Source organism: Molothrus aeneus, chromosome 9, assembly GCF_037042795.1.
Source record: "Molothrus aeneus isolate 106 chromosome 9, BPBGC_Maene_1.0, whole genome shotgun sequence".
NCBI lineage: Eukaryota > Metazoa > Chordata > Aves > Passeriformes > Icteridae > Molothrus > Molothrus aeneus.
Genome location: NC_089654.1, coordinates 9687129 through 9700006, shown reverse-complemented (window position 1 = coordinate 9700006; position 12878 = coordinate 9687129). Strand labels below are relative to the sequence as shown.

Sequence of the window (12878 nt, the reverse complement as noted above, 5' to 3'; positions counted from 1 at the left end):
GCTGAACAAAGCAGCAGCTACAAAGTTAGCTCACTATGAGGAAGCATCTGTGCTGTTTTCATTTTCTTGGCTTTTTGGGTGGGGAGGGTTATTTAAATGGTAAGCAACTGCTGTGAAGGAAGGGAAAAAATAACCAAACAAAAAACCCACACTGAGTAAAATCTTCCAAGTTTAAGTACAATAAAGAATTATGAAGCTCCACCTCTTCTACGATAATGTTCAGTGAGTGGAATGGCCCAAAACTCCCTGTTTCAATTTACCAGATATCCAAAAGAAATCAGCAATAATGTTAGCAAAGCCTGCCTGAATAACTTGATCAGCCATCTTAGGAATGTTTCCTCTACTGAGCACAGGGAGGAGAAAAAAAAAACAGAAAGAATAAATCAAATAAACTGTCTCTTTCATGGCAAAGTGCTCACACTCCTGCTGTATCTTGAAATTTCTGCAAGTCTCTTTACCTTTGCTCCACTAGAGATACAGACACTGAACCAGAGTGCATCTCTGCAATAGCAGCTAGAATGAGAACTACAACATTGTCACCCCAGAAGGTGAAGAAATTCACTGCCCACATATGTGCATCTTTGCCTCAGAGTGACATCTTTAAGTTACAGAAAGTGATGGTGACACATATCCTGCTAATTGGCACACAGCTCCTCAGCCTCCTCATTTTACAGCAGTCCTTGGCAAGCACATCAGACCAGGAACCTGCTTAAATTGCTAATTAATAACAGACTTGTCTTTGGGAGGGTGGGAAAGGGTTAATCTTTTAATTGAGCAGTTCCCACAATACAGAAGTAAATAAGAAACATGAACTTTACCAACCACGAGTTTCCTTTTAGTCTGTACTCAAACTAATTCAACAGGCAAAGCATTTTATTGATTTTTACTCTAAACAGGGAGCACTATTCCTAACAAGAGAATACTCTCTTCTTGTTTTTCCTGAGCAGTACAGGGGGATTTAACAAACAACCCAATAAAGCAGGGTGGGAACACATATGAATGGAAACTTCAGCTTCATATTTGATACCTACATCTTGGGCAATGAAATAATTCCTTTTTATGGGATCCAGATTAAGCTGTAATATGAAAGTGGGAGGGAGTGAATACAATAACAACCCAGCTGAAATGTTATTGATTCACTTGTGAAATGTACAACTGGAGTGTAAATAAGACTTAAATACAATGCAATGTCACTGAAACAAACAATATTTAGGGGCAGCTCAATGGTAATGCACATCTCTCATTTAGAACATTATCAGTGAAGTTTTATGTTCTTACTGTGATTTTTTTTTCACCTCAGTAAGTGCTTCTGAGGAGAAAAGACATACAAGGGCTGTGAGTGGAGTTCTAAGGGCTGATTCTGCAATCTTCCCTTAACATAGCAAATAGTGAGTGATTAACTCACCAGTTACCATAGAAGAACCTTCACTCAAGGTGAATGGCAATTGCAGAATCTGGTCCTGAGAACTGGATATTTCATATTCAGTATGTATATTATGAAATAGTCTTACCTCAGTAAGAGCGTGCAGCTGTCCTTTATGCACACAGACACCCATAAACCTACAAGAAACAAGAAAAGAAAAGTGGTTTGGGCTTTTTTCCCCCCCTCTTTTTTGTTCTTTAAAACAACTAATATAGGATACACCAAAAAAGGAGGAAAGAGAAAAAAAATTCAGCCTCACAGACACTGCATACCTCGCCACTGATTATTTAAAGATCTCATTACAAAAAAATCATGTATCTACACTATAATATAATTTGAATTAGCAGTTCCAAGAGAGCACAGGAGACAGCTCAACCTCAAAATGGAAAGTTATTAATTTGACTATAAGCAAAGGCCAACATATAATGATTTATGCAGAAGGGAACAGTCTCAGAGTCCTATTTTAAGGAAGTTTAAGCCAAGTAATCCGCTGTTGGTCTGCATAAACAGAAAATTACTTCCCTTTGCATTTTGCTGTTTAAGCATAAAGATGTTTCTTCCTATCCCATTCTTAACCACTCAGGAATATGAGGGCACATACACAATGTATACTTCCCCTCCCCAAACTCCTCTTTCCAACACTTGGATAGAAGCAAGTTTCAGTAGTATCCAGTATAGACACATTCCACAAGTGTTACCTACACTGCACAATTTTCAGACTCCTGCTGTTAATAGTAATGATTGCCACCCTTGGTTTCTCTGGAAAGCAACAGAATGTGCCATAAACAACTGAAAGCTCATTTTTACCACCATACAAGCTGAACTTAAAAGTGACAAAATGTAAATTAATGCTACTAGTAAACATCTCCCATGAGAAAGTTCAGTAAAGCTGACATTTTAAACACTTTAGAGCCATCCCCGCACAGTTCAAGCATTCGTTCTTTATAGATTATCTAATTCTCAGTTTTAGCATTTAGATTTTGGTCTCAGCAAGCAAAACCAAGTTGTCTGTCATTTCCATAATGTTCAGAAATTTCTATTTTGCAAATAAGACAGACATGTATGATCTCATTAAATGTGACGGGAATCTTGTGGACAACAACTCAAAGGAAAAGGACCTTTTATATCCTGAAACACTTCCGAATTTAAACACAAAATGATGCAAGACATGTAGTGCTAGTTCAGCTAAGCTGCTTTTGAAGAAATGAATGATCCTCACTGTTCTCTTGTCTAACAGCTGACTGGTAAATTACAAGCAGCCAAAGCAAAATAATATAGGTAAGGTCCTTTGCATGATCTGAGCTGTGGAAATCTGTTTTTATAACCCAAGAAGTAGCAAGGCTTGAATTAGAACGTCTACTGCCTGCTCTTACCTCAAACACTCAAACAATACTCCCTGAATATAGGAATTTTAATTTGAGAGACACTGAAAATCCAATTCCTCTTGTTTAATTTAGAACCATAGGGCATGATCAGGCCCTCAGGAGAAAGGGAAGAAGCTTCTTTTAGATATAGCACGTAGGCAAAGCATTGTTCGTTCTGAGTTTCACTTCATACAGCAACCAACATATGAACAATTTTGTAAAGAAATTGACAAATTAAACTTCCTGAGATGAAGAAACCCAGACTTCTTCAGAGCATAAATCTATTTCTTAGTTCATTCTGAAAGGCTCCAGAGCTATCAGGCATGGTGTTAATGGCTTTATTCACAAGCAAAAATGGAAAGTACACAATTCCAATATATTACTTTCTCTATAAGACAATTTTCCAAAGTACTATCTTCTCTATCCAATTACATAAAATTAACCTGCTATGGCAATATTTTCATTCAACAAAAACTGAGATTAAGTAATTTAAAATAATAATGTTTTCATCCATTTTGGTCAAGGAAAGTCTCAATAGAAACAAAATCATTACCTTTGTGAACCTATGCTTAAGGCAGCAAAGACACATTGAATCAAGTTACCAAGAGTAAGTTTAAAAATTATCACATGCTTAGGATTTCTACTAAGAATCAAAAATCAAAAAACAAAGCTCCATATCATGATCTCATGGAAAAAAAGCTGGACATAAAGATACATTTATAAACCCCACATATTTAGAAACTATTACCCAGGAAAAGAGAAACCAAATACACTGATAAAGACAGAATTAATGAGCTTACAAGCAACATACTGAAGCCATTTAAACTTTGTGTGAATGAATCTCAGTTTTCAGGCTCTGGAAAATAAATTGATAGAACAGACCTCTAGCAATCCAAATTTCTGGAAAACTTCTGCTTAGCTGTTTTATCAAGCAATAATAAGCCACTTGGTTAAGCCAAGAACTGCTACAAGACATTGTTGGAAAGGATTTTCACTAAAAGATAATACACCCAGCTGCTACTGGGAAATACAATTACCAAGCAAGATTTAACATGGTTTCAATTTCTGAGATTGCCCCAGATGAGATTCCAAGCTGTGTGGATAGGAAGCTGACATGCTGGTCCAGCACAGCTGAGATTATTCCTGTTGGCTAGACACACTGTCTCCTGAGCCAAAATGTGCTTGTAGGTGAACTCCAGCAGAATGTCTTGTCAGCCAAAGGTTACACTTCCTATAAGCATTTCTAGCTGGAATGAGCTCCAGTAGGCCAATCATCCACAAAACAGGAGATCATTTGCAGATTTAAGGAAGTTTATTTTCAAGACAGTGTATCTGGCCTTATCAGCAAGCTGAAACACTTCCAAAATCTGGTTGGAAAATTTTTCTTAGAAGCTGCAAATAGAAAGGATGATACTTGAGTCCACCCAACTAAATACAGTGCAGCACATTTCCACTATCAAATGCTTTCTAACAAATCTCAGCAATCTATACACATGTTGGAAATCTCATTTTATAAACAATCAATCTGGTAAACCTGTCCTCCTAAAGAAAACCAAGAGAAGTCTGGATATTTCTTAGTCCTTCACAGTGGTTACACAAACTACTTTCAATACAGTCAGATGGCAAGGGAGAAAATCCTGGACAAAAAAAGGGAGACTCAATACTGTAGCTTCAGTCTGAAATCTTTGCCTTAATTTATCAAACAAAACTAATATCCAGATCACACAGCTTCTGTGGATATCCAGACACTGAACACATGCTTCCAGTTAAAAGAACTTCACTGGGACACATTCCTGCTCAGTGGATAAACCTGGGGCAGCTACAGTTCAACAAAAGAAATTGATGCCCTCAAAAATTTACTGCTTATATGAGAAAATTCAGCACTTTGATAACATTAAACAAAAGAAACAAACCAAACACACCAATGCAAAAGCCTCTAGTACAGGCTCAGTAACAGTACAGGCTCAGTAACAGAGACAAAAGGTCAGAAAAGACACATGCTTTTTTCATTGCACTGACTTGGAGAAGGAAGAGGGCAAATAAAAATATTAAGTCTGCATTTAGGCCCTCCTTAATGGTTTAGGAACCACGCTAGATTAAAAACGTATTTTAAGTTTTCTACACTTGCATCTTGATTCTAGAAGAGGTAAGGCATTTAATCTATAATTTCTGTAACATATTACACACAACACATACAGCCTCTCTTCTGCTGCCTTGTACACTGTTTTTCTAAAATACTCCTTTTTGATAACCACGTTACACAAAGAGAAGAAAAAGCAATTTTCTTTCCTGTTAAAGCACTGTTCAGTACAGGACAAAGGATGTTAAAAGACAAAATCCATCCTTCTGGCTATTGTAACAAAGTCCATCACAAGCAATTTAACCAAAAGGACGGTTTGAAAGGATAAAACTACACACACAAAAAAAAATCCCTGGTATTGTGTTCCCAGGGTGATAGATTTGTCTCAAAGGGGATGAAATAAAATTCTCCTTGAAAGGAGTTCATGGAATATGCACACAGTGTGCTTATTTTTGTGCTGCACACACAAGAAGGTGGATTTAATCAATGAGTCAATCTGCCTGCATGCTCACAGCCAAACATGCAGCAATACCTCCAAGTGCTCCCACGAGAACGCTTAAGACATGAGCTAAGACTTTCTGTGTACAGAATGTTTTAAATTAAGTCCCCAAGGTACAGATCAAATAAAGAAATACTTTTTCATGCAAACAATAGTGATATTAAAGACTGAAATTCTACCTCAAAATTGAAGATACACCAATTTAAGAGACAGCACAAGAGATGGAGAATCATTGGTAGCACACCACTTCATTTGTATGAGAAAAACACATCTGCAAGATATTACCAAAAAAAAAAAGCTATCAGGTCTCTCAGGCTGTAGACTGAAGGCTCCCAAGCTCAGGACACAAGGATGGAGATTTGTTGAGTCCTTTCCAGACCAATTTTCTTACTTTGATTTGGGTGAAAACTCATGACTACAGCAGCACATCAGCATTCAGGAAAGTAACAAAATGGTAGAGCACATCTACAAGCATAGACCAGACCCTTTCATAACCATGGTGCTTGATCTAACCCAACCCTTGAACAGCACTGCACTTTAAACAGGACACAAGCTAATAAATAAGTGGAGAAATGTTCCAAACCTCTGTTTTCCCTAACCTCAGCAATTGCAGTCTTGCCATGTATCAGCTAACCTGTATTACAGTGGCTATAGTAAACATCACATGGTACAAACCCCAACCTCAGCTCACTTTTCCACACCTCCTCTCACCATCTGTCTGAGGGAAGATGTGATAAAACCAGCACATCCCACAGCCAAGGCAGGAAGAAATGTAGATAAGAGGAAGAAAAGCATTTTAATTCTCCATGTTTAACTTGCATGCAGGAGTGAGATGGAGACAGGAGATGAGGCTGATGGTAGAAACAAAGAAAACACTCCTTGAACACCATTTGTCTGCTTCTGCCCTGTCCATTCCTAAAATGTCCCCATCCTGGACCCTGGGGAAAAACCAGCAAACCAAAACCATACATAGTTTGTTATAAACACCAGACAGCGACTGAACAAAAAGTTACTACATGGTAGTTAACACCTACTCTGCCTCTAGAATCACATCTGCTAGCTGAAATAGGAAACAAGAGGAAGGCAGACAAAAAAACTCCCAAATCCCCTATTTTTTACCATCATGCCTGTGTAGCTGCAAGAGCTGGAGTCTTCTATTCTAAAATATCCTTAACAGACTGAAAAAGAAGTTCTATTTTTTGCCAAAATAAATCCTCTAATAGAGGGCAGCCTCCCATTTTCTTCGTGGAAAATACATTAGAAGCTTACATATACACATATATTTGACCACTGGAATCTTTATGATCCTACCATGGGGACGGTAGACTTACTAGGGACTTGGTAAGTGAAAACTAAAGTCTTCACTTACATCTCTCTTCTAATCAAGATGGATCTATATGGCTGGCCAAGAGCAGAATTTGAGTACAGAAATACTGAAATGAGTGTGGAAATTTAATGTTAGCCTTTTACTCCATGGCAAATAAAGCCTGTTGCCTTTAAAGCCTAAATACCCAGATCAGTACTTCACCAAGTAAAACTGAAACTCACCAAGAGAAGCTGAAACACCTTGACCCAATTCCATCTCCTCAAGATGTGCAAAAGCATCAGTAAGGTAAAAACACAGGTGCACCTTTAGGTAATCTCTACTGAGCCCAGGAATGGAAGGAAGTCAGCAACTACTGACAAACTCACACTCCAGAAGAGTGACCAGAGTCTGGATAAAAATCTCAAAAGGTATCTGTAACTCTGAAAAGGAGGTGATATGGACAGCACAGAAGGAAAAGCAGTTTCAAATAGTCAGCAATACTATTAGTAACATCAGTACAATCAACAGCAAAAGTACCAAAATCTTCACATTAACATCTTGAAGCTAACTGTGGGCACATGGGAATTGACAGCTTGTAAAAAGCTCCTACATATTTTAGAGCACAGGCAAAGGGATGGGTTTTTTAATTACCCAAAGGATAATGATGATCCTGGGTTACAAAATGCATTCCAAGGAAGAAGAACCTCTTCTTTCCATAACACTTAAGTATATAAACTACAGAAGAGCTCTTGGACAAAAACACTGATTCAGTAACAAATCTGAGGTATTACTCATCAGGATGTTCAAAAACACACTCCCAGCTTAAGGAAGGTTTTAGTGTACTAAAATAAATGCCTCATTGCTGAATCTGACATTCACTTTCTAAAACATTAACTTGCTATCCTACACATGTTGAGAGGGTTTGAGAGCAGATTGTGGAGGCTGTAAAGCCAGTATTTATCCAGTTCCATAATTCTACAAGCCATTTGATGGCAGAGCACCTTGCAGCCCTCACCTGGTTCAATTAACCACAATGTGATCTCAATGTTTCAGCCTAAGAACCCATTACTATCCATACTGGCTAGCAACAGGAAGGAAAGAAACTTGTTTACAGTGGAAGTTAACAGTAGGTAGCCCCAGAGTTCAGAGGAGATGAAGAAGCTCAGAGATGAATTACATAAAAATCAGAGGACACCTTCAAGGCATGTGGAGGAGATCCAGTGGCTAATCAATAGAAAGTGAACTTGATGCTAGTGACAAAACACCTTACTCAGTAACACAGAAGAACTTCAAAGGAAAGAAATTAGATGAAGAAAATATTTAACAGCGAACTGAGATAGCTCATAGCCCCAGGAAAAAAGTTATATATTAGAACTTCTTTGAAGAGGATGTTCCCTTTAAATACTAATACAATCTTAAAATTTCCAAAAATAATCCCAGAAAATGTTTCAGTGGGAACAGGTCACTCTAGAACATTTTCCTAAAAACCTCTCAGCAATACAACTCAGCTGCTCTTATCTGACAGCACAATGTTGTCAAACAAGCAACACAACCTCTCACCACTTTAAGTGCAAATTAGCATTAATTATTTTTATGTGTTTCCAAAGTGGGAAACAGCTGTTTCACAAGACTAGCAGAAGCACTAACGATTTACACATTTATGAAATCTAAACAGAGAGGCTTGCATGTGTTTGTTTATATACAGGTATATACAGACACATAGGCAGGGTAACATTTAAGAGGGGCAAAATCTTCTCCCAGACATAAAGAAATTGAAAACACTGCAGTAAAACTTAGACAAAAACTTAAATGACACATAACTAATATATAAGACCATCAAGTTATGTCCTACACAGAAAAGTAGTAGTTTTTATTGTGTATTATAATTCAGTAAAAAACCAACTCAAACTAAATACTGTTTTCTCATTTGGATTTCCTGTAGGAATAACTCTGCTCCCTGTAGCAAGGGGACTTACCTAACAGATAAGAAAAAGGCAGTATTTTACCAGAGCCTGCTTTTTTTGAAGAAGCCTCAAATCAAGCAATTCATAAATCAAATGCAGTTTATTCTTCTAAACAACCTGTGCAAAGATAGACCGTTTCTATTTAAGTAATTTATTTCTGATGCATTCACTCATACCTGCTTACTTGAGCACAAAAAGAAAAAGATTTCTCTGCCAGTCCTGGATAATAACTGGAAGAACAAATGAAATTCCTTTTCTGCTTCATACATAAATCAATACATTATTGTTCTTCCTTCAGGACCATCTGTGTAACACTGCTGATTTCAAATTATTCATAGGCTCTAAGGCCAGAGGGGACCAGTACATCACAAATATGATCTCTTTTACTTCACAAGACACCTAAATTTCAGGAGTTACTCAGGACTGAGCACAATATTTTTATTCTCAGCAACACCTCTGTAATCCCATTCAAGAGGGGGCAGGGTTATATTTAGGGATAACTGAATGATTTTGGCCTGTCAATATATCCCCTTCCTACTTTCCCTCATCCCAACCCAAATTAAATTATTGATTTTGAACAGAGCTGTAGAGCTAGATTTTTTTTTTAATAAGATTTACCAACCACACAAAGTTGATAAAGAAACTGATTAAGTGTACTGAGCTGATGATTCTGACAATGCCAATTTTACTTTGGAAAGTTACTCTTTCCACAAACCTTATTAGAAAAGCAGCTTTATCAGTCCCAGGTCATATGCTGTTTATCAAAGGATTCAGAAAAATGGAAATCAAGGGAAAATGTGGGGAATAAATATAAGACACAATTAATGATCCTGAAATCTAAATAACCAGATCAATTATATAATTTAAATTTAAAAAAAATAAGAACAACAACAAACAGACAGAAGGAGGAGTTGCTTGGAATGCACTTCACCTTGGAGCAGAGAAAACAGACTAGGAATTGCATTTAGGGATAGATCACTACAACACTTGAATAAATATATTATGATAAAACCAACACAGTTTACAATGAATAAGAATTCTTTAAATTCACAAGTTTTTGAGGTTTTAAGAAAAAGAATACTAGAAAACACATGAAGCAATGGGATGCTCCTTACAGATATTTCACATGCTTCTGACATTTGTGTCCTCATAAATACTGAAGGAAACACACAGGATAATATTGATACAAATCAGTTGATGAAGACTGAGATAGGATTTCAAGGATCAGAAAAATCAGTTATAAAGGATTTTAGGAATCAGTATTATGTCTGTACTATGTAACAGAATGGTGAAGAAAAGGAAATTTAGTAACAGAGTTCACTGTGTCTCCAAAACTTTTCAGAAAGAACTGAGATCAGAAATGGATCCCAGGTGTGCAAGAGCAGCTTAGGAGAACTGATCATTTGGTGCACTATCATCACATCTTCAAATTTCATCATGTTATGGCTTCAGCCAATTATGTTAATTGCTTGTCACATCACCATAGAAGAGAAAGCAAGACTAAAATGGTTTAGGGAATAACAAGATACACCTTGGAACATCTTGGATTTGCATGCAGTAATCTATTGCAAAGCAAGAACTACCCTTTTCCTTCCAGAAGCATATAAATTAGATTAGTTCAACTCTAGCTTCTTTTCTTCAGTCCTTCTTATCCCACCTTGCAACACTGCAATAAGAAAATCCCAAAAACTAGGAAGCAGACCTAATACTAGGGAACAGCTATGACATTTTGCATTCTTTAATTTTAAGATTAGTAACCATAAGTTAGTTGAATAGTGTTAAATTTTCAATAGCTTAAATTCACAAAAAGAAGTCAAATTTCACTCTTCATATCACTTTATTGATTCATTAGAAATTTGAAATGTGAGCACTTGTTTTTGTCTGACATAAGTTACTCATTACTGGTAAACTCCAGATAGCAAAATCCATGTTTGGGTTTTTTTCTCTTAAGTCTTTTCTTCTTCCTCCCATTCATCTATTAAATTAGCCATTGATCCTAACACATTCAGAACAGATAAACCTACAACAAAAAATAACTAAATAAAAATTGGAAAGAGGAGAGCCCTACTAAAGACAACCTATCTCTAGATGATTCAGAAAAAAGCCAGTGTACCTTAAGATGTTCGGATGTGAGAGTCTATTCATAAGTTGAACCTCTTTCAGCATGTTTGCTCTGTTGCTGTTCAGTGTGTTCATCTTCAAAGCCATTACCTGGTCTGAAGTTCTGTGCCTTACCTATTGGACAGAAGCAAAAAATGGTAAGGATATGAAATGAAAGACTGAAGAACCAGTATTGTTGTAGTGCAATGTAGAGATCCTTCATGACAAAAGTGATCCATACACCAATTTCTGCAGTCTTTATCACAGAGATTACTTCCTAAAAGCATACTATGCAAATGTGAAACGGCATTTTGCTCTTCTCTTGCAACTCATGATGACAGAAAGCTTGAGAAGTTGAAAAAACCCCAACTATCAGCTCCTTAGAACAAGTGAAGGAAGCCATCTGCTTGTACACAGAGAAAAAGTTTCCCACTCCAAGACCTATGAAACTTATTTTCATACCCATTTTTTCCCCCTGCAGTGGTTGCTGTCATTGTTCACAGAATGTGTTATACAAGGACCTGTTGCTTACAGCTACAGGCAGATTTTGGAGATACTCAGTGTTTACTGCTGAAAATAGACTATGATCCAGGGGACTGAAAGCGTTCCTGCCAACCCCTGCTGTAAAGCAGAGAGGTTCCTGCACAGATCACCTCACCAGGGTGTCAGTAGTGGCTGTACAGCATCAGCAGGAAAAAAAGGATTTCTCTGGCAACTGCACAGCACCAGCACCTTGTTCAGCATGACTCTCCCCAGGCAGAAATGCAGGGCTGTGGCCATTTCTAACTTGGTACTCAAACCAGCCCATCTGTCAAGTGTTATGTAGATGTGTGCTACTATTAGAAAGGAGCTGTCACAATAGTGAAAGGCTTGCCAAGCCTTTGAATTTCCTTGCAGTTGGGCATTCCCACACACATACTGGTAGTATTCATGGAAATTACGTTACCATTTTCTTCCTACATCAGTACCTGCAGCTCATAAATAGAAATCATGTATTTCTCCAAACACTGAATTACCCCCATGGCAAATTCCTTCATGTTATGGAGATTAGCTTAGGAAAGTCTGTGTTACAGGAATTTAAGACGCATCAGCTTTCTAATTTAAAACTGAAATCAACATTATGACTTAGGTACATACAAACTACCTACATTTTAAACAACAGCAGTCTGTCTGCTTTTATTCCAGAAGACTGGAATTATTCCAGTAAAAGGCTCCTTTAGCTATGATATGTTAATTACAGAAAGAAAAACTGAATCCATGATAAGCAGATGCAAGAAGGAAATGGGGTATGGGTTTTGAAAGTAAGGCTCCCTCCCTGGCAGTTCTGAGGCAGCAAGTGATACCTATTTTCAAGTTTTATTTGCACACCACTATGTGCAAGAAGAAGGGGCATGTTTAGCTGAAACATTGTCATCTAGACACAAAGCCCAAGAATTCAGCATGGGGATGTACAGGGAGGAAAGGGTGTCATGTTTCAGGTGTGTGTCTGGTTTAACACTTCTAAGTTGCCTCTTGCCGTCCTAGTTTCAGGTATAGGGTAGCACTGGAAACATCCCAGGTGAGTGTGGTAAACAACATCGAGGCACTGAGTAGAAAAAAAGCCCTCAGCTGCTTTTCCTCCTGCTTCCTCCCTGCTTATGTACATGAGCTCCTCAAATGCCTCACCTACAGTCACCCAGTAATCCCAGAGCAAGAAGGATCAGGGAAAGGGGGTGGAAAAGGATATAGAAACCAGCACTGAGTAGAAACCAACAGCAAGTTCACAAGCATGGCACTCCTCCTTTCTGTGGTAATATTGGTTTTAAAATAAAACTGGTCAAACTACAGCTTTAATGCATTACAACAAGATAATCTAGAATCATTCTCAACACAACCTGTCTTGCCTGTTTGGCATGCTTATTGGTTTTAAGCAGGATGATTGCATGTTAAGTTGATGAGGTTTATTGTTACTTGCTAGGTTTCTTGTGTCAGTTGTGTACTTTCATTAACTTTTAATTTTACCCAGCCAATTTGAATGAATAAACTAAGTTGGACAGGTCAATGTCTACGCAGAGCCTTTTAAAACATATTTTAGTTATACCTTAGTTTTACTAGAAGTAATACCTTGGGTTGGGGGGAAAAGTTTAAATGTTTTCATAGACT

The 12878-nt window shown here is 37.5% G+C and overlaps 1 protein-coding gene across 1 annotated transcript in view; it reads right to left on the bottom strand.

Moving 5' to 3' along the window:
• Positions 1-12878, bottom strand: part of TESK2 (testis associated actin remodelling kinase 2) — a 68560-nt gene that overhangs the window by 40438 nt on the left and 15244 nt on the right. Inside the window, exons 2-3 of the mRNA XM_066555531.1 lie at positions 10750-10871; positions 1512-1560 (exon numbers count right to left, since the gene is read on the bottom strand). Coding sequence (XP_066411628.1) covers positions 1512-1560; positions 10750-10871 — 171 coding nt within the window. The remainder of the gene's footprint in view (positions 1-1511; positions 1561-10749; positions 10872-12878) is intronic.